This window comes from Phyllobates terribilis, unplaced genomic scaffold (genome assembly GCF_046119375.1).
Source record: "Phyllobates terribilis strain yellow unplaced genomic scaffold, ASM4611937v1 Scaffold_5__5_contigs__length_657084704, whole genome shotgun sequence".
Taxonomy (NCBI): domain Eukaryota; kingdom Metazoa; phylum Chordata; class Amphibia; order Anura; family Dendrobatidae; genus Phyllobates; species Phyllobates terribilis.
This window is the reverse complement of record NW_027362765.1, coordinates 20,970,945-20,990,095: the sequence shown is the minus strand read 5'-3', so window position 1 is coordinate 20,990,095 and position 19,151 is coordinate 20,970,945. Positions and strand designations below refer to the sequence as shown.

At 45.6% G+C, this 19,151-nt stretch overlaps 2 protein-coding genes across 2 annotated transcripts in view; both read left to right on the top strand.

Moving 5' to 3' along the window:
• LOC141270494 (uncharacterized) overlaps window positions 1-4,813 on the top strand; it is a 342,259-nt gene extending 337,446 nt beyond the window's left edge. The window contains exon 20 of the mRNA XM_073680498.1: window positions 2,774-4,813. Coding sequence (XP_073536599.1) covers window positions 2,774-3,699 — 926 coding nt within the window. The 3' untranslated portion in view covers window positions 3,700-4,813. The remainder of the gene's footprint in view (window positions 1-2,773) is intronic.
• Window positions 1-19,151, top strand: part of LOC141270539 (uncharacterized) — a 58,589-nt gene that overhangs the window by 8,283 nt on the left and 31,155 nt on the right. The gene's annotated exons all lie outside the window — the stretch shown is intronic.

Sequence of the window (19,151 nt, the reverse complement as noted above, 5' to 3'; positions counted from 1 at the left end):
CTTACAGTCTATGAGGAAATGGGGGAGACACAAAAGGTAGAATGTACATATATTGTATAATGCAGCCTTAATATACTAAATAGGATAAATAATAATACATGGACTGGTCGCCAGCCAGTATGTGTACAGTCCTGACAGAGGCTATTAAGTGCATGGTTGGTATGAACTTGAAGTTGAAGAAGATTTTAATATGGGGGAAAACTGGGACGGACAGAGTGTTTAGGCGATACGCCAGTCTAAAGAAATGTGTTTTTAGGGTTCGCTTGAAACTGTGGGTATTGGGAATTAATCGAACTGTCCTGGGTAATGCATTCCAAAGAATTGGCACAGCACGCGAGAAATCTTGGAAACGGGAGTGGGAAGTTCGGATTATGGAGTATTTTAGTTTTAAGTCATTTGCAGAACGGAGAGCATGTGTAGGGTGCTAGACTGAGACAAGGGAGGAGATGTAGGGGGGTACTGAAGCATGGAGCGCTTTGTGGGTAAGCGTGATAAGTTTAAATTGAACTCTATATTGGATGGGCAACCAATGCAATGACTGGCACAGGGAAGAGGCATCGGTGTAGCGGTTGGCAAGGAATATGATCCTGGCTGCTGCGTTAAGGACGGATTGGAGAGGGGAGAGTTTAGTAAGAGGGAGACCGATTAGTAGAGCGTTGCAATAGTCAAGACGAGAATGAATAAGAGCTACAGTAAGAGTTTTTGCCGAGTCAAAGGTGAGAAAAGTCCTGATTCTTGAGATGTTTTTGAGGTATAAATGACATGAACGAGCGAGTGATTTGATGTGAGGAGTGAAAGAAAGATCTGAATCAAAAATGACCCCAAGACAGCGGGCTTGTTGCTGGGGAGTAATGGTTGAGCCACAAACGGAAATGGCAATATCGGGCACAGGTAGGTTAGTGGAGGGAGGAAAGACGAGTAGTTCAGTTTTTGACAGATTCCGTTTTAGGTAGAGGGAGGACATAATGTTAGACACAGCAGAAAGACATTGTAGTAATGCAGGGGTGATGTCCGGAGCAGAGGTGTATAATTGGGTGTCATCAGCATAGAGATGGTAGAGATGTAGATTATATATAGAGCGAGAGCTAGAGATAGTGGTGCTTTATGTAACTGCACAATATGGTTGAGGGTTGAGTCTCTAGGCAGCAGGGTGGCTCAGTGGTTAGCACTGCAGCCTTCAAGTGCTGGGTCCTGGGTTCAAATCCCACCAAGGACAACATCTGTAAGGAGTTTGTATGTTCTACATACTGATAGGGAATGTAGATTGTGAGCCCCAATGGGGACAGTGCCAATAAAGTCTGTAAATTGCCTGAATTGTAAAGCTCTGCGGAATATGTTGGCTTTATATAAATAGAAAGATTATTATTATTAATTATTATTATTATATAATATAGCATATGCAGGTATATGCAAGAGAGCGCTTCAAATACATGAATTTGTTTGGCCAATTGAAGCTCCAGCTGAGACATTCCATGAAATTGATTCAGCTTAGGGTGCAGGATTATATTTGTTATAAGGATTATTATGCTTCCCAGCAGAGTGAAGCAAAACGCAGTGAGCTTGGTCAGGGTTAAATCAGTCAATGGGTACAAGAGATCCCTGGTTTTTACACTAGAATTCAGTCTGGAGATCAGCAGCAAGTATATAGAGAGATTGGAGGAGAACCCAAAAACAAGGTCAGATAACAAGACTGGCTGATCTGCCATGTACGCAGTTAGATTGGGAGACCACGTACATCCTGCAGCATCCCCACCAGCGCAGCCATGGACTCTATTAATGTAGCTGGTATGAAGTGCAGGAGCATACCAAGTACATTATAGCATAATCATGTGACAGTATAGCAAAGATATTATATGTACAAATATCATTTTTCTAGATGATTAGATTTAGATTTGCTGTGCCCATATTTTTTTTAATCCTGCTTAATATATTTTGCATAAGCTTCAGTACTTTGGACAAAGAAATCAACTCATCCTGATGCAGAAATGGCCAAACTTTTCTGTAAGGAATATACATTTTATTTAGCTTAAGCTGTGTGATCACCCAGAGACCAGAGACTGGCAACCATGGCAGGATAACGACACTGCTTCAAATTGATTTTCAGGTGTTTGCCATATACGTCTATAAGACAATGTTTCACTTGTCCTCCTTTTATTTCTCTTTGCACCTTAATTTTGCTAATGAAAATCTATACAAAAATGCACGTACTACTTCAACCTTACACCTGCTCTAAAGTCATGGCTTCTTTGTACACGACCATCCTGCTCCTCCCCTTTGCCTTCTTCTGTGCTATAGTTCATGTAGCTATCAGGGAGTGTATGAGATTGACACCACCTAGTAGCACTGACTATATGACTTTTATGATTTTTCACTGAACATTTCTTAGAAAAAATTGGCTATGAAAGAAGAAAAATTTAAAATTGTACAACCTCTTGACTTAAAATAATCTATTAGTTCTTGCATTGTAGTCTACAGTTGGTACCCCTGTCTTCTTCAGCTAGTAATTGAATTTTAATACAATTTGTTTCCAAAGGCAACATTTATGAAAAAATATTTTTTTTCTTGGCAGATGACTATGCATCAGAGGGACATCTGACAGATAACAATAGGGTTGTTGAACATCAAAAATCTCAGACAGGGAAGAAGCCATTTTCATGTCAAGAATGTGGGAAATATTTTACCCATAAATCAAGTCTTGTTACACATAAGAAAATTCACACAGGGAAGAAGCTGTTTTCTTGTTCAGAATGTGAGAAATGTTTTACTACCAAAGGAGCTCTCTGTACACATAAAAACACTCACACGGGGGAGAAGCCATTTTCATGTTCAGAATGTTTGAAACGTTTTACCCAGAAAGCAAGTCTTACTGTACATCAGAGAATTCACACCGGGGAGAAGCCATTTTCATGTCAAGAATGTGGAAAATGTTTTAGTAGCAAAGGAGATCTCGGTAAACATAAAAGCACTCACAAAGAGGAGAAGCCATTTTCATGTTCAGAATGTGGGAAATTTTTTACCAGGAAAGTACATCTTACTGTACACCAGAGAATTCACACAGGGGAGAAGCCATTTTCATGTGCAGAATGTGGGAAATATTTCATCTGCAAAAGAAATTTTGTTACACATAAAAGAACTCACACAGGGGAGAAGCTAATTTCTTGTTCAGAATGTGGGAAATGTTTTACTAGCAAAGGAGATCTCAGTAGACATAAAAGCACTCACACAGGGGTGAAACCATTTTCATGTCCAGAATGTGGGAAATGTTTTACCCAGAAAGCAAGTCTTACTGTACATCAGAGAATTCACACAGGGGAGAAGCTATTTTCATGCCAAGTATGTGGAAAATGTTTTACTAGCAAAGGAAATCTCAGCAAACATAAAAGCACTCACACAGGGGAGAAGCCATTTTCATGTTCAGAATGTGGGAAATGTTTTACTAGCAAAGGAGATCTCGGTAAACATAAAAGTACTCACACAGGGGAGAAGCCATTTTCATGTTCAGAATGTGGGAAATGTTTTACCTTCAAAGGAAATCTTGTCAGACATAAGAGAGCTCACACAGGGGAGAAGCCATTTTCATGTGCAGAATGTGGAAAATGCTTTACCTTCAAAGGAAATCTTGTTAGACATAGGAGAACTCACATAGGGCAGAAGCCATTTTCATACCCAGAATGTGGAAAAGGTTGTACCAACAAATAATCTTGCTGCACATCTTAGAATTCCCACAAGAGAAGCCATTTTCATGTCCAGAATGTGGTAATTGTTGTTCCTGTAAATCCACCCTTTTTATGAATCAAAGAATACACACAGAGAAGCCATTTTCACAATGAGAATTGGAAAAAGTTTAACAAAGAAATTATATTTTCTGACACATCAGAGAAATTACACAGAGCAGTAGTTGTTTCATATTCTCTTTTTGATGAAATGTACAAGAAAACTTACAGTAAAAGTGAAGTCAGAAGTCTAAAAGGGAAAGCAATTTAGAAAACTAAATGACAATGATTAGGAAATATACTGTATGTAACGACCAATATAAATCAGCAAGTAGAAAATATATAACAATCCTAAATATTTCACCATGTATACAGAATACTTCACTATTTTGTGAACACTATAACTGCATCTTAAAGGGGTTGACAATTATCGGGACAGTTGTTAGGGCAAACGTCAGACACCAAGCATGTCACATCTAATAATTATGGTGTCTTAGTAATCAGATGAGACCAACTGGGGACTGGATGTGTCACATGCAGAAATAGTGCTGTTGCTTTAAAAGCATTCAGTGACTATTAGCAGTAACACAAGCACATGAGACAGGAAGTGTTGTGCTCCAGAAGCATCCAGCAACTAGAGGGGTTAAAAAAGTCACAGGGGAAGGGGAGTGTTTTAGCAGAGCCCCAGGGAATTGTGGGGAAGTTGTTTACTGTCTGGCTGGAGCCGAAGAGAAAGAAGAAGCGCCCCTGCAAGTGAAAAGTATTCAAGTTAGGAGTCAAGCTAAGCCCAGGTCAGGTAGAGTTCCTGAACTAGCAGTTCAGAGTATTGTCAAGCAGAAAGATAAGTACTGTAAGAAATGGTGTCACAGGGATCATCTCCCTCAGCAAACCCCCCCCTCCTCCATCTCACTGTGCTGTAAAGAATGCTGTGTTCATTAATGTGTCTTTGAATTAGAACTGTGCTGTCTGTATTACTAGGAAGACTATGAACTGCTGTGCTGCTAAGGAAACTGTACTGTTTGTCACTAGAGCCTGTTGCTCATAAGACTTAACTTGCACTGGCTGTGCGGATTCTTATTAAATGCTACTATTCTACTGTTTATGAGGACTCTTGTCAAGTGTGTCTGGTCAGCAAGTAAAACAACCTACGTGTCTGTGCCTGAGGGTCAATACCTCTGTGTGCCTTAGTGAAGCTGCAGCACATGGTCTATGGTCACCCTGAGTAACGGTTCCCCCAGGATTCCAAAGAATTCATGTAACCTGTCTCGCCCCTATCTGAACCTAGCAGCATGCGTGTAACATTGGTGGCCCGTACAGGGAGTCCTAAGCAGGAATCAGCGTGTAGAGGGAGAAGAGGAAAAGTGTCTGGAAAAACACAGCAGCACAGCACCTCAACTCAACTCTGCTACACCAGTTAAAGGGGACCAGCCATAAAGAAATCACACTAGCAGTAATTGAAGTGGAAATACAAATAGACAGAATTAGTGAGATGCTTCTTCAGTTAACCTGTGAAGAATTGAGAACAATAGCAGAACTTATAAAGATGTCAGAAGAACAGAGTTCTAAAGCACACAACCGCAGGCAACTGTTAGCTGCCATTAATGCAAAAATGAATGAGCTGGGGGAGAAAGAAGCTGAAGACGTCATGGGGACGTTCCTCCAGGAGCTCACACAGTTTCTAACCAGGTTGAAGTTGGAGGATGGAGGGGCAGCACCAATTACCAAAAGTGGGAATCTACGTCCACAGATTTAACTACAGGAATTGAAAGAGCAATTCAAAGCCCTAACAGCCCTGCAGGAATCGACCAAAACCTCTGAACGGGTGACAGACTCAGACAGGACCTTTTACCTGCTCGGGTTAATAAATAGATAAATTAGGGAGACAGTCCTCTCTAACACCACAAATCACCATAAGGAAAGAATTCAAGATCCTGGGACAGATTGGAGAGTGTGAACAGAAAGTGAGACTGTCTTTTATGAACTTGTTGCACCAGATCGATGCAGGCTTACAGAAAGGCTACCAGCCAGATGAGATTGTTGAGGGGGTGGTGAAAGCTATCAGCCCAGGACTCAACCTCTGTAGTATGCTAGAAATGAAGAGTCAACTTACCTTGCAACAGCTGAAGATGATCTTAAAAGGGCACTATAAAGAAGAGAGTACGTCAGAATTGTTCCAGCTTTTGGTACCTTTTCTCGTGACCAGTGATCAGAACGTGGCAGAGGATCCTATCCTGGGTTATAATGTGATCAGTGAGGTCATCACGAAACACAAGTCAGGGACGCTTTGTGGTGAATGCAATTGCCACATCACTTGCCATACCCAACGCCGTGGCGGAAAATGTGATTCATAGAGTAAAGAAAGCACAGAATACAATGGACCTAAAAGAAGTCAAGGTAGGCTGGCACCCAGCCATCATCCCTGCAAACCAAATGGTGAGGGTGAGGTGTGGAGTCTGGGTAGAACCGGGAAGAAAAGTCCAGAAAAGACTGTTTGGGCCAAAAGACTCAACAGAACTTCCGGAAGGCCTAGTTCAAGGTGAGACTGTGCTTACGATTCCTACTGGTGGGTTTGTTCGAGTGACAGTACCTGTGATGAATACTACGAAACACGAAATTAGACTGCATCCAAAGACTGTGTTAGGTCACATTGAAACCGTTAAAATGGTATATCCAGCCAGTGTGAGACCAGCCCAGGGGTCTACAGTGAATTCAGTCTCCCCATCAAGGAACAGGAGTTTCCCAGGAGAAGAAATTTCACAACCCACCTCGGAGTCCTGGGTTCCTCCAGTACCTCTGGAACACTTGTGTGCTGAAGATTGAACGGTAGCAAAACCGATGCGGAGAGAAGAGTGTTTGCATTCTCCAAAGATGACTGATATAGGCTGTATCCCATTGTTGCAGTTGAAAATCAATTGGAAAGACACAACCCCAGTAACCAGAAGTTACATGTCTGTGCCGAAACCATTACACCGTGAAGTGAAAGAGTATTTATAAGTCCTAATCAACAGAGGTTTGGTCCAAAAGTCGACGTCGTCTTATTCCTCTCCTATTGTTTGTGTTAGGAAGAAGGACGGTACGTTGAGACTCTGCTGTGATTACTGGGAACTAAACCGAAAGTCAGTACCTGATCGGCACCCAATACCAAAGATCCAAGATATGCTGGATAGCCTATCAGGAAGTACCTGGTTCTCTGTCCTCGATCAGGGTAAGGCATACCACCCTGATCGAGGTCCAGTAGACCCTTGACAGCATTCATCACACCGAGGGGATTATATGAGTGGATCCGCATACCGTTTGGGCTCAGTTCAGCTCCAGCAGAATTCCAGAGGCGCATGGAGACATGTTTAGAAGGATTGAGGGACGATATCTGTCAGCCGTACTTGGATGACAATGTGGTACACAGCGAAACCTTCCGGGAGCATGTTGAACACGTGAGGACCGTATTACAACGGTGTCAACCATACGGAGTTAAGTTGACCCCAAAGAAGTGTGAACTGTTCAAAATGCAAGTCCTATTTCTAGGGAAATTGTGTCCGGAGAAGGATATACCATGGATCCAGCAGAAATCGCTCCGGTACTGGCCTTAAAAGACAAGCGACCCTCTACCGTCGGGGAGTTGAGGCAGATATTAGGATTCCTCTCCTACTATCGTACTTACATTCGGAACTACTCCAGGATTGTCGACTCACTATACCTCCTCTTGGGGGGGACAACAGAGATGACAACACCCACGGAGAAAAAGAAGAACGCAGGTAGGACTGGGCTTAAAAGAAACAACGCTGTTTTGTCCCAACAGCCCATTTTCTGGATAGCAGACCAACAGGAGGTATTGCAAGAACTAATAGACTACCTGGTAAAACCACCCATCTTGGGATATCCTGATTTCAATTTACCATTTGTTCTTCATTGTGGCGCTTCTCAAGTTGGACTGGGAGCTGCCCTGTATCAGCATCAAGATGGAAAATTGAGAGTCATCGGTTACGGTTCTAGAACATTGACAGATGCCGAGAAGAATTACCATCTACATTCCGGAAAATTGGAGAGTTTGAGGTATACACTGACAACAACCCTTTGACCTATGTCCTTACTACAGCCAAACTGAATGCAACGGGTCAGAGATGGGTCGCTGAACTAGCTGACTTCAATTTCAGCATCAAGTGCAGACCAGGAAAATGCAATGCGGATGCTGACGGATTGTCAAGAATGCCACTAGAGCCTGAGGAGTTCATGCAAGAATGCTCGGAGGAAGTCAGTCTGGAAGCAATTGAGAGCACTACCCAATCAGTACAAGCTTATCAGGAGGAAGACACACCATTGTGGTGTCTGTTGACGGTGGAAACCTCCATAAAAGTGAGAGAACAAGATCACCCCTGGTCTATTCAACAACTACCAAAAGGGAAAATCCATAGAGCACAACGGGAAGATCAGATAATTGGTAGAATACTACTTTATGTGGATCAAAATCAGTTTCCAAGTAAACGGGAGAGAGACAATGAGTCACCAGCAGTATCTGTTTTAATGAAAGAATGGACGAAGCTCTACCTCAGTGAAGACAGTATCCTGTATCGTAAAGGAGGACAAAACCGGCAGTTTGTTACTACCCAGAATATTCCGTAGGTTGGTTTTCAAAGCACTCCATGAAAACATGGGACACCTGGGATTGGAAAGGACAACCAATTTGATCCGTGAACGTTTCTTCTGGCCGTACATGCAGAGAGATATTGAGAGGTACGTGACCAGGGAGTGTGGGTGTCTGAAAGATAAACACCCCAACACATCAACCCGGGCACCTATGGGCAACATCCAAACTACGTATCCGTTTGAGATGGTCTCAAAAAACTTTCTACTTCTCGAGACGTGCAAGGGTGGTTACGAATACATCTTGGTGGTGATAGACCATTTCACTCGATTTGCTCAAGCATATGCCACCACCAATAAATCAGGTCGAACAGCGTCAGAGAAGTTCTTCAATGATTTTGCTTTGAGGTTTGGGTTCCCTACGAGGTTACACCATGACCAAGGAAAAGAATTTGAGAACCAGCTCTTTGCCAAGCTAGGAAAGTACTGTAGAATTCAGAGATCAGACACAACGCCCTATCACCCAGAGGGTAATGGAAAAGTGGAACATTTTAACCGGACATTACTGTCGATGTTGCGCACTTTTACTACTGATGGGAGAGTTCTCTGTTAAAAGTGGTACATGCCTATAACTGTACAAAGAGCGATGCAACGGTTTACTCACCCTTTTTCCTATCGTATGGACGATCGCCAAGACTGCCAATCAACATCATGTTCGATACTCTGGTGTCAGAGACTTATAGAACATATACAGAGTACGTTCGGAAATGGAAGGAACGGATGGCAGAGGCATACAACATAGTGTCCAAAGGGGTTATGCAAGGACAGAGCAAGAGTAAGGAGTACTATGATCGAAAATATTATGAATTGGCACCGGGAAGCCGGGTGCTAGTCAAGAACATACGTGAGAAAGAGGGTCCAGGAAAACTTTGTTCGTACTGGGAAGACAAGGTGTATGTGGTTGTAAGGAGGAAAGCTGATGACAGCCCAGTGTATGAAATCCGATTGGAAACGGGAGACAAGAAAACCAGAATAGTCCATCGGAATTTACTACTACCCTGTGATTATCCCCCACCACAACAAGACTTCCCAGAAGTAGACCGACATCGTCCGAGATCGATTAAGGGACCACCACAGACTGAAGCTCCGGAGGTGGACAGTGACCTTGAAAGTTCCGATGGAGAAGAACACACCATTGTATTTCTCGGGCTGGCAAGGAGAGGGATGTACCATCCTCAGGAGAGTGAACTAAGTCCTGAGGCTCCAGAGTTCGTACCAAGGAGTACAGATGAAGTCCAATTCAGATCTGATGATCGAACACCGGTCCTTGAAGAGACCGATCAACACTCAGGAGGAGCAGAATTACCAGACCGTGCGGAAACAGGTTACACAGGAGAGGTACATGAACTTACAGAGGCAGCTCCAAGAGCATCTGAGGAAGCACGGGAAATGAGTGTGTCGGAAGAAAATCCTGTGACTGTGGTATCTGAGAAACAATCCACCAGGAGGATGTCGAATCGAGAAGTGAGGAGGCCTGTGATGCTGACGTATGGGACACTTGGTGAACTGAGTCAGGTGCCAAGGACTATTGACTGGAAGCAGGTATCTCTGCCTGCGGACCAGGTAAGCCCACTTGAGAGGTATTCACCACTGAGAGGCAGTATGGAAGATGTTGCCTACTGGAAAGACTTGTTTTCATACTTTGATTTTTCTTAAAAGACTTTGTAGAAACAAAGAACTGTTAAAGCATAGATAGAGAGAGCTGGTTGAAGACGTATGAAAAGCTCCAGCTGAAGAGATGCTGATTGTTTTAATTGTGTTAATTGTTTATTTCTTACAGACGTCCTACAAGAAAAAGGTCGTAAGAATAGGTTATCAATGTTTATGAATTCTATACCAGTTTGTCTATGCCAATTTGTATATAAAGCTATCCAACTTTCACCACTATCTCAGAATTGGTCAGATTGGAAAAATTAAGACGAATGTCGAGGACGACATTCAAAAAGGAGGGAAGAGTGTGACATGCAGAAGTAGTGCTGTTGCTTTAAAAGCATTCAGCAACTATTAGCAGTAACACAAGCACATGAGACAGGAAATGTTGTGCTCCATAAGCATCCAGAAACTAGAGGGGTTAACACAGTCACAGGAGAAGGGGAGTGTTTTAGCAGAGTCCCAGGGGGATTGAGGGGAAGTTGTTTACTGTCTGTCTGGAGCCGAAGAGAAAGGTGGTGTGTGTGTCCTGCATCTGTCAGAAGCGCCCCTGCAAGTGAAAAGGATTCAAGTTAGGAGTCAAGCTAAGCACAGGTCTGGTAGAGTTCCTGAACTAGCAGTGCAGAGTATTGTCAAGCAGAAAGATAAGTACTGTAAGAAATGGTGTCACAGGGATCATCTCCCTCAGCAAACCCCCCCTCCTCCATCTCACTGTGCTGTAAAGAATGCTGTGTTCATTAATGTGCCTTGCATTAGAACCGTGCTCTCCTTTACTACTGGAAGACTATGAACTGCTGTGCTGCTAAGGAAACTTTACTGTTTGTCACTGTTGCTCATAAGACTTAACTTGCACTGGCTGTGCAGCTTCTTATTAAATGCCATTGTTCTACCGTTTGAGGACTCTTGTCAAGTGTGTCTGGTCAGCAAGTGAAACAACCTACGTGTCTGTGCCTGAGGGTCAATACCCCTGTGTGCCTGAGAGAAGCTGCAGCACATGGTCCATGGTCACCCTGAGTAACAGTTCCCCCAGGATTCCAAAATATTCATGTAACCTGTCTCACCCCTATCTGAACCTAGCGGCGTGTGTGTAACAGATGGTTCCCTTTTCTACTGTCCTAATCAAGTTCATCAGCATCTACCTGCAACTGATACTAGACCACATAGAAGAGAGAGGCGTCGGACCACCCCTTTAAAACTTATAACCAAGGATTAATAAACAACTGCCTTTAAAGGGAACCTGTCATGTCATTTGTATAATTTAAACTGTCCTCAGGTCACAATTAGTGATGTAATGTGCATCACTAACATGCTTTTTCCATGCTTTTATATACTTATAATCTTACTTGCTCATTCAGTCACAGGAGTGTTCTTTACTGTATCCAGTCATGGTGGTCTCTGCCCTCTTAAATTTGCATTCTGTCTGAGTGTTTGTGGCGACTTCATCTGACTAGTGCAGTTCAAATTCCACGCTTGCGAATTTTTCAATATTAGCAAGCTTGCGCATTGTGTTTGTGTGACATCCTCGCTTGCACAATGTGTAGGTTTTGGCCACGCTTGCGCATTATCCATGGGTCCCCTCGCATGCGCCCTGAATCGCAGCTCCCCTGCGCGTGCACAGTGAAGCTGTGTTCACAGCTTCACTGTCTGTGTGCGCATGCGCAGGGGACCCTATGGACAATGCGCAAGCATGGCCAAAACCTACACATTGCGCAAGCGTGGAAGTCACACACATACTACGCAAGCTGGCTAATACTGCCAAGTGCACAAGCACGGAATTTGAACTGCACTAGTCAGATGACGTCGCCGCAAACACTCGGACAGAGTGCAAGATCTGGAAGTGTTAGTAATGATACCGATTCGTCTCACGTGGTGAGATGGATCTTCCAAGCCCCAGGACCGGGTGAGCACACTGGCCACGGGCTTCAGTGCAGCAGGGTATGCAAGTCACATGGGAAACGGGTACTGGAAGCACAGGAAACCGGGAAGCAGAAACTGGAAGCACTGGAGGCCACAGGAGAACTAAGTCTTAATACCAAGACACAGGTGTGTGTGTGATGTGGCCACTTGCAAAGCCAGATACGGGCACAACAGAGTTGAGCGGACTGGGGCAAGTGGAGCATATTCCAGACCCGGGATAGATGTGTAACAATACCCCCATCTTTAATAGCTCCTTCCAAATGAGTCCATAACAGCTGAAAGAGAAATTGTGAGAAAAAGAGCGACCTCTGAAGTTGATGGGAATTCAGCCTACAAGAAGACTGAAGATTCTCCAGGTTTTTGTTGTATAGATAGTCAGTGGGAACTTAGCTCCTTCAAGAAGATATCGCCAATCCTCAATGCTCAATTTTATGACTAAGAGTTCATAGTCACCAATGGAATAATTCCGTTCCCGGGAAACTTTCCTGAAGCAGAATCCACAGGTATGATTTTTTTGCTCTAGAAGTATATTGCAAGTTAACTGCTTTTACCCTAATAACAGAAGCATCCACTTCAATGAAGAAAAGTCTGTTCACATCAGGATGGTTCAGGACAGGAGCAGTAGAGAAACCAGTCTTGAGTTCTAGAAAGGCTTGAACGCAGATTCCAGTCAATTCCTGAAACTATTGCCCTTTCGAGTTAGGGTCATCAGTGGAGCAACCACTTGAGAGTTGTTTTTAATAAACTGAAGGTAATCATTTGCAAAGTCAAGGAATCTTTTAGAAGCCTTAAAACCAACTAGCTATGGCCAATCCATTATGACGGATACTTTGACTGGGTCCTTATGAAGACCACCAGAAAAGAAGATGTTACTGAGGTATGGCAATTCTTGTCACTGAAACAGACATTTCTGAACATCTCCTTTGAACCAGGTGACCGGAGGGTCCCAATAGAAATCCCTTTTTATATTTACATCTCAACTCTTCAGCCACAGATCAGGGGTGAAGATGGCAGGGGCTCATGTCTCATTGTTTGAGCATTTAATAAATTTGCATACTTTGTCCTCCATTGGTCTGCAGGTCAACAAACTAGCGGGTTTGATACAATATGTAATCAGCATATTAGCAAACATCATTGTTCCATGACCCTGAGTCCCTGTCGTGCAAAGCTAGCAGACCGTAAGTTTCAGTAAATATCAACTCAAGTGTCAACATGAAGATAAAAGTGTATGGCTCCTGGCCTACTGAATTTACAACTGGATAATTAAGATTAACTGCTGTGTCGTCTAGGGCAGAGGTCCCCAACCTTTTTTGCACCAGGGACCGGCTTTAAGCAAGACCAGTTTTCCATGGCCCGGTGGGGGTGGGGGCGGGGCTTTGGTCATATGGGGGTGGGGTTATGGAGGGGTGGAGCTGTATGGGGAGGATGCTGGCGGGACCTCGGTGTACAGCGCTGCTAAGTAGCAGCATTGTACATTGAGCGTCAGTGTATACAGCGCTGCTGCTTAGCAGCGCTACACACTGAACACCGGTACCGGGAGCCACGTCACTGAAGCCAGTCTGCTGCCCCAGCACGCCCCACATAACATGTTCTGCCGGGGGCGTGTCAGTGAGGAGAGCCTGCCGCCCCACCCCGTCAGGAACACACCATGCTGTGCAGGAGGTCCGCGTCACTAAGACCCGCCCCGTGACGTACAACAGGTACCATGCTGTGCTGTGGAGGGCTGCGTCACTAAGACCCGCCCGACGCCCCACCCCGTCCTGCATAATGTTCTCTGCCGGGAGCTGCGAGCTGTCACGGCTATGGCAGAAAACATTATAAATCCACACAGAGCGAGTTCTGACCAGGCGCAGGGCCGCGGAGCTAGCTGTCAGCGGCAGGGCCGGCTCCAGGTTTTTCTGGGCCCCGGGCGAAAGAGTCTCAGTGGGCCCCTTTAACACATACCACGATTCATGATGCAGAGATACGGCGGAGAAATATATATATATAGTACAATGCAAAGATCTCACTTCATGAGTGATATCTATTGTAAATTCTACAATAGCTCAGAAACCGGTGAATCGCTCCACACAGAATAGTGGCCCCCATATAAGGCTCCATACGGAATACTGGTCCCCATATAACGCCCATACGGAATACTGGCCCCCATATAACGCTTCATACGGAATACTGGCCCCCATATAAGGCCCCATACGGAATACTTGCCCCCATATAAGGCCCCATACGGAATACTGGCCCCCATATAAGGCCCCATACGGAATACTGGCCCCCATATAAGGCCCCATACGGAATACTTGCCCCCATATAAGGCCCCATACGGAATACTTGCCCCCATATAAGGCCCCATACGGAATACTGGCCCCCATATAAGGCCCCATACGGAATACTGGCCCCCATATAAGGCCCCATACGGAATACTGGCCCCCATATAAGACCCCATACGGAATACTGGCCCCCATATAAGGCTCCATACAGAATACTGGCCCCCATATAACGCTCCATACAGGATACTGGCCCCCATATAACGCTCCATACAGGATACCGGTCCCCATATAATGCTGCATGCAGGCTGTTACCCCCCACATAATGCCCCATACAGGCTGTCCCCCCCTTATAATGCTCCATGCAGGCTGTTGCCCCCCACATAATGCCCCATACAGGCCCCTCCCTTTTAATGCTCCATGCAGGCTGTTACCCCCACATAATGCCCCATACAGGCTGCCCCCCCCCCCTTATAATGCTCCATGCAGGCTGTTCCCCCCCACATAATGCCCCATACAGGCCCCCCCCTTTTAATGCTCCATGCAGGCTGTTACCCCCCACATAATGCCCCATACAGGCTGCCCCCCCTCTTTATACTGCCCCATGCAGGCTGTCACCCCTCCTCTTTATACTGCCCCATGCAGGCTGTCACCCCCCCTCTTTATAATGCCCCATGCAGGCTGTCACCCCTCCTCTTTATAATGCTCCATGCAGGCTGTCACCCCTCCTCTTTATACTGCCCCATGCAGGCTGTCACCCCTCCTCTTTATACTGCCCCATGCAGGCTGTCACCCCTCCTCTTTATACTGCCCCATGCAGGCTGTCACCCCTCCTCTTTATAATGCCCCATGCAGGATGTCCCCCCCTCTCTTTATAATGCCCCGTGAAGGCTGTTCCCCACCTTATAATGCCCCGTGAAGGCTGTTCCCCACCTTATAATGCCCCATGCAGGCTGGTCCCCACCTTATAATGCCCCATGCAGGCTGTCACCCCTCCTCATTATAATGCCCCAAGCAGGAATCCCCCCCTCTTTATAATGCCCCATGCAGGCTGGTCCCCACCTTATAATGCCCCATGCAGGCTGTCACCCCTCCTCATTATAATGCCCCAAGCAGGAATCCCCCCCTCTTTATAATGCCCCATGCAGGCTGGTCCCCACCTTATAATGCCCCATGCAGGCTGTCACCCCTCCTAATTATAATGCCCCAAGCAGGAATCCCCCCCTCTTTATAATGCCCCATGCAGGCTGTTCCCCACCTTATAATGCCCCATGCAGGCTGTCACCCCTCCTCTTTATAATGCCCCATGCAGGCTGTCACCCCTCCTCTTTATAATGCCCCATGCAGGATGCCCCCCCTCCCCTCTTTATAATGCCCCATGCCTCCATACATTAAAAAAAAAAAAAAAAAAAATCAAATACTCACCTCCCTTCTCCTCACCTGCTACCTGCTGCCCGCCGCTCGCTGCTCGGCTCCGAAGTCCAGCGTTGTCGTTTCTTCCCGCTCAGCGCTCCCTGTGACGGCTCAGGAGAGGGCGCGGTGTAAAGACGTCACCGCGCCCTCTGACCTGAGACGTCACAGGGAGCGCAGAGCAGGAAGACAGCTGATCTGCGGAGGCACGGGGAGAGGTAAGTATCGGGCTGCCGGGGCCCTGAGCAAGCGGCGAAGGGCGGGCGCTGACACCGCTCTCCTCCGCCCATAGCTCAGCGGGGTGCGCGACCGCCAGTGGGCCCCTCTGCCTGCTCAGAGCCCCGGCATTTGCCCGGGTGCTGACGCCGGCCCTGGTCAGCGGCGCCGCGGACCGGCTGAAAAACCCCAACGGCCCGGTCCTGGTCCGCGGACCGGCGGTTGGGGACCTCTGGTCTAGGGTGTCTCTAGCTTTAGGGATAGGGAAGGAATCCCTAGCTCCTGGTTATCTGACAGAGCCAAGACAGGAGGTTTTGTCGTAGTCTCATTAGAATGGAAGGGAGATGAAGGTGATGACTAAGATATATTGATAAAGGACATCACAAAGGATCTGATTCACAAAGTGCTGGACAATAGCCGATGCATGGTACAATCCGAAAGGCATCACCAGGTATTCATAGTGACTATCACAGGTGTTGAAAGCTGTCCTCCATTCAACGCCCTCTTTGATGCAAATTAAGTTATAAGCACGATGCAGGTCTAACTTAATCATGACAGTAGCACCATAAGTTCTATTGAATACAGTTGTGCTCAAAAGTTTACATACCCCAGCGGAATTTTTGCTTTCTAGGCCTTGTTTCAGAGAATATGAATGATAACAAAAATACTTTTTCTCCACTCATGGTTATTGGTTGGGTGAAGCCATTTATTGTCAAACTACTGTGTCTTCTCTTTTTAAGTCTTAATGACAACCAAAAACATCCAAATGACCCTGCTCAAAAATTCACATACCCTGGTGATTTTGGCCTGATAACATGCTCAGAATTTGACACAAATGCTTGTAATCAGTGTGTGTGCATAAAAGCTGAGTGACGATGGATCTGATAGGGGGCTGGTTTTATGTGGGATAAATTTATTGATAACATTTTGGGGTACGTAACATTTTTCGCTCACTTTCAGTATGAGGCTAGGATCACATTCTTGTATTCTACGCTGAGCACTTACGTCTGGGTTTCCGTGTAAATCACACAAAAATGCGATTCAGGCAAAACTGCCAACGGAACCAACCATCATAATAGCTAGTCTTTCAAGATTTCAGTCTCCGGGGAGCATTATCCCGAAGCCTACCTCGGGAAAATCTGCGGGAAAGGGGACTCCGCTGACCTGCGCCAACATCTTCTGAGAGCCCAGGATCCGCAGCATCACCCCACTCCTGCTGCTGGCGTCGTGAAGCAGCGATCCTGGCTCCTGTGACTTCACAGCCGCCCCGCCCCCCCCACACTGGTACGATACAAATTTGGGGGGAAAAAGTGCATCTTATAATCCAAAAACTATAGTTGTAAGGCAGTGACTTTCGTGTCCATGCGGCAGTGAAACAAGAAAGTTCAACTTAAAGGTCTTTATTATCCAACTTCAAAACAAATCCAAAACTTTATCCTTTGGTTCGCAGCCGGAATGTCCATGTCAGTCAGTTGCCATGGAGAACTGCAACACCGTATATTCTGTGGGTGCGGTACTGCCATCCAATTGACCACCTGTTTGCATTGTTCTGGCTTCAAGAATGGTGTCACCCTGCAAAGTGGAAAGGGACAGGAAGCTAGGTCTTTTGGATGAGCGTATTTGTTGTGCTCCCACAGCAGGCACAGTTTCCCCTGGCCCACGGCCTCAAACTCTTCATGCACCATCAGAAGCACGTCCACTTCCCCATCCTTTTTCATACGCCTTGCACATTTTAAATTAGGTATACTATATATGCCTGCAAATTTTCTAGTATTAATATGGAAAATAAAATATTTAGCACTGAAAAGGAGTTTTGTTTTTACATTGCAGCAGTAGTATACCTATAGAAGGAGTATAAGGCAATAAACCATGCCTATATGCTACTGATCCAAAACCATCCCTCCTCCACAAGCTATCCCTACATTGATTGCAGGTAACAGCAATGTTACTAGAGAAAGGACAGTACGTAGCCCTGAAAAAGACTTATTTTAACGGTGCAGAAGCGGTATACAAGTATTGCAATAGCAATTAAACACTGTATATGTGCCTGCTCTAATCGAAACTGTGCCTGCTACATCAACTCTCCCTGAACTGCTGCAAGAGGAGAGCGTGCGGAGCATTGCATCACCGGGACTTATATAACACCCAATGACGCGATGCGGCCAGCCAATCACTGGAATTCCAGTAGCCAACATGGCTATGGCATTACCGTGTATAACAGGAGATCGCTGCATGTTTGTTGGCCGTCTAACAGCCATGAAACTTGCAGGGCGGGAACTTGAGCACCAACGTTATTCGATTGAGAAACGAGAGTACCCGAGCACCCTGATGCTCGATCGAGTAGTGGCACGCTCGCTCATTACTATTCTCCTCCTCTGGTAAACGCATGTCCTTTTGTTATCTGATTCCCAGAGAACTTTGTTTTTTTTTTTTCATTGAACCCATTAAAAAATGTACTAAAAATGTAATACTGAGGTAGTGTTCACATGTAGGATAAATATTGCATTTTTTTCGCAGAAATTCTGCTCTGTTTAACTGTCCCAGCAAATCAATACTCCGCTCACTGTAAATCTAAAGATGCTGCTGAACTGTGCGGTTTTGGTGATTTTTTTCTCTAGAGTCCTCTATGTGGAGCTTGAAAAACACATGTTAAAAACTACACTTACTTTATTAACTGCAGAATCAAAGCTTTTCTGTCCTATAAAAAAACAGAATAAGGCTACGTGCCCACGATGCGGATATAGTGCAATTCCGCCGCGGAAACGCATTAAAATAGCTTAAGGTGTCTGCCATGTTTCCCAATGATAATCTGCATGTGCTGTGCACATGCTGCAGAAATTTTCGCTGCGGATTATCATTGAGGAAAAATCCGCAGCACAACCAATATCAGTGCGATTTTGCGGCGAAATCGTGCCCATAGACTTGCATTGAACTGCTGCAAACCCGCATGTATATATCTATACATGCGGATTTGCCGTGTTTCAATGCGCGGATGGTTCCCGGGTCAGGAGAAGAGGAGACTGCTACTCCAATCATCCGACCCGTGTACCATCGTACCCGCAGGTTAATAAAGTAAAAAATAAAATTATTCATACTCGCCTCTCCGGCTGCCCCCGGTCTCCTGGCGGCGATCCTCTCTCCTCGGCGGCCCGCGGTGTACTGGCAGGACCTGTGGTGATGTCCTTTCCCAGCTAATGGTCACGCAACTGTTAGCAGTCAGGTGATGGTCGCGTGACCATCAGCTGAGAAATGATGTCACCGCAGGTCCTGGCTGTACACCGCAGGCCGCCGAGGAGACAGGATCGCCGCCAGGAGGAGACCAGGGGCCGCAAGAGATGTGATAAAA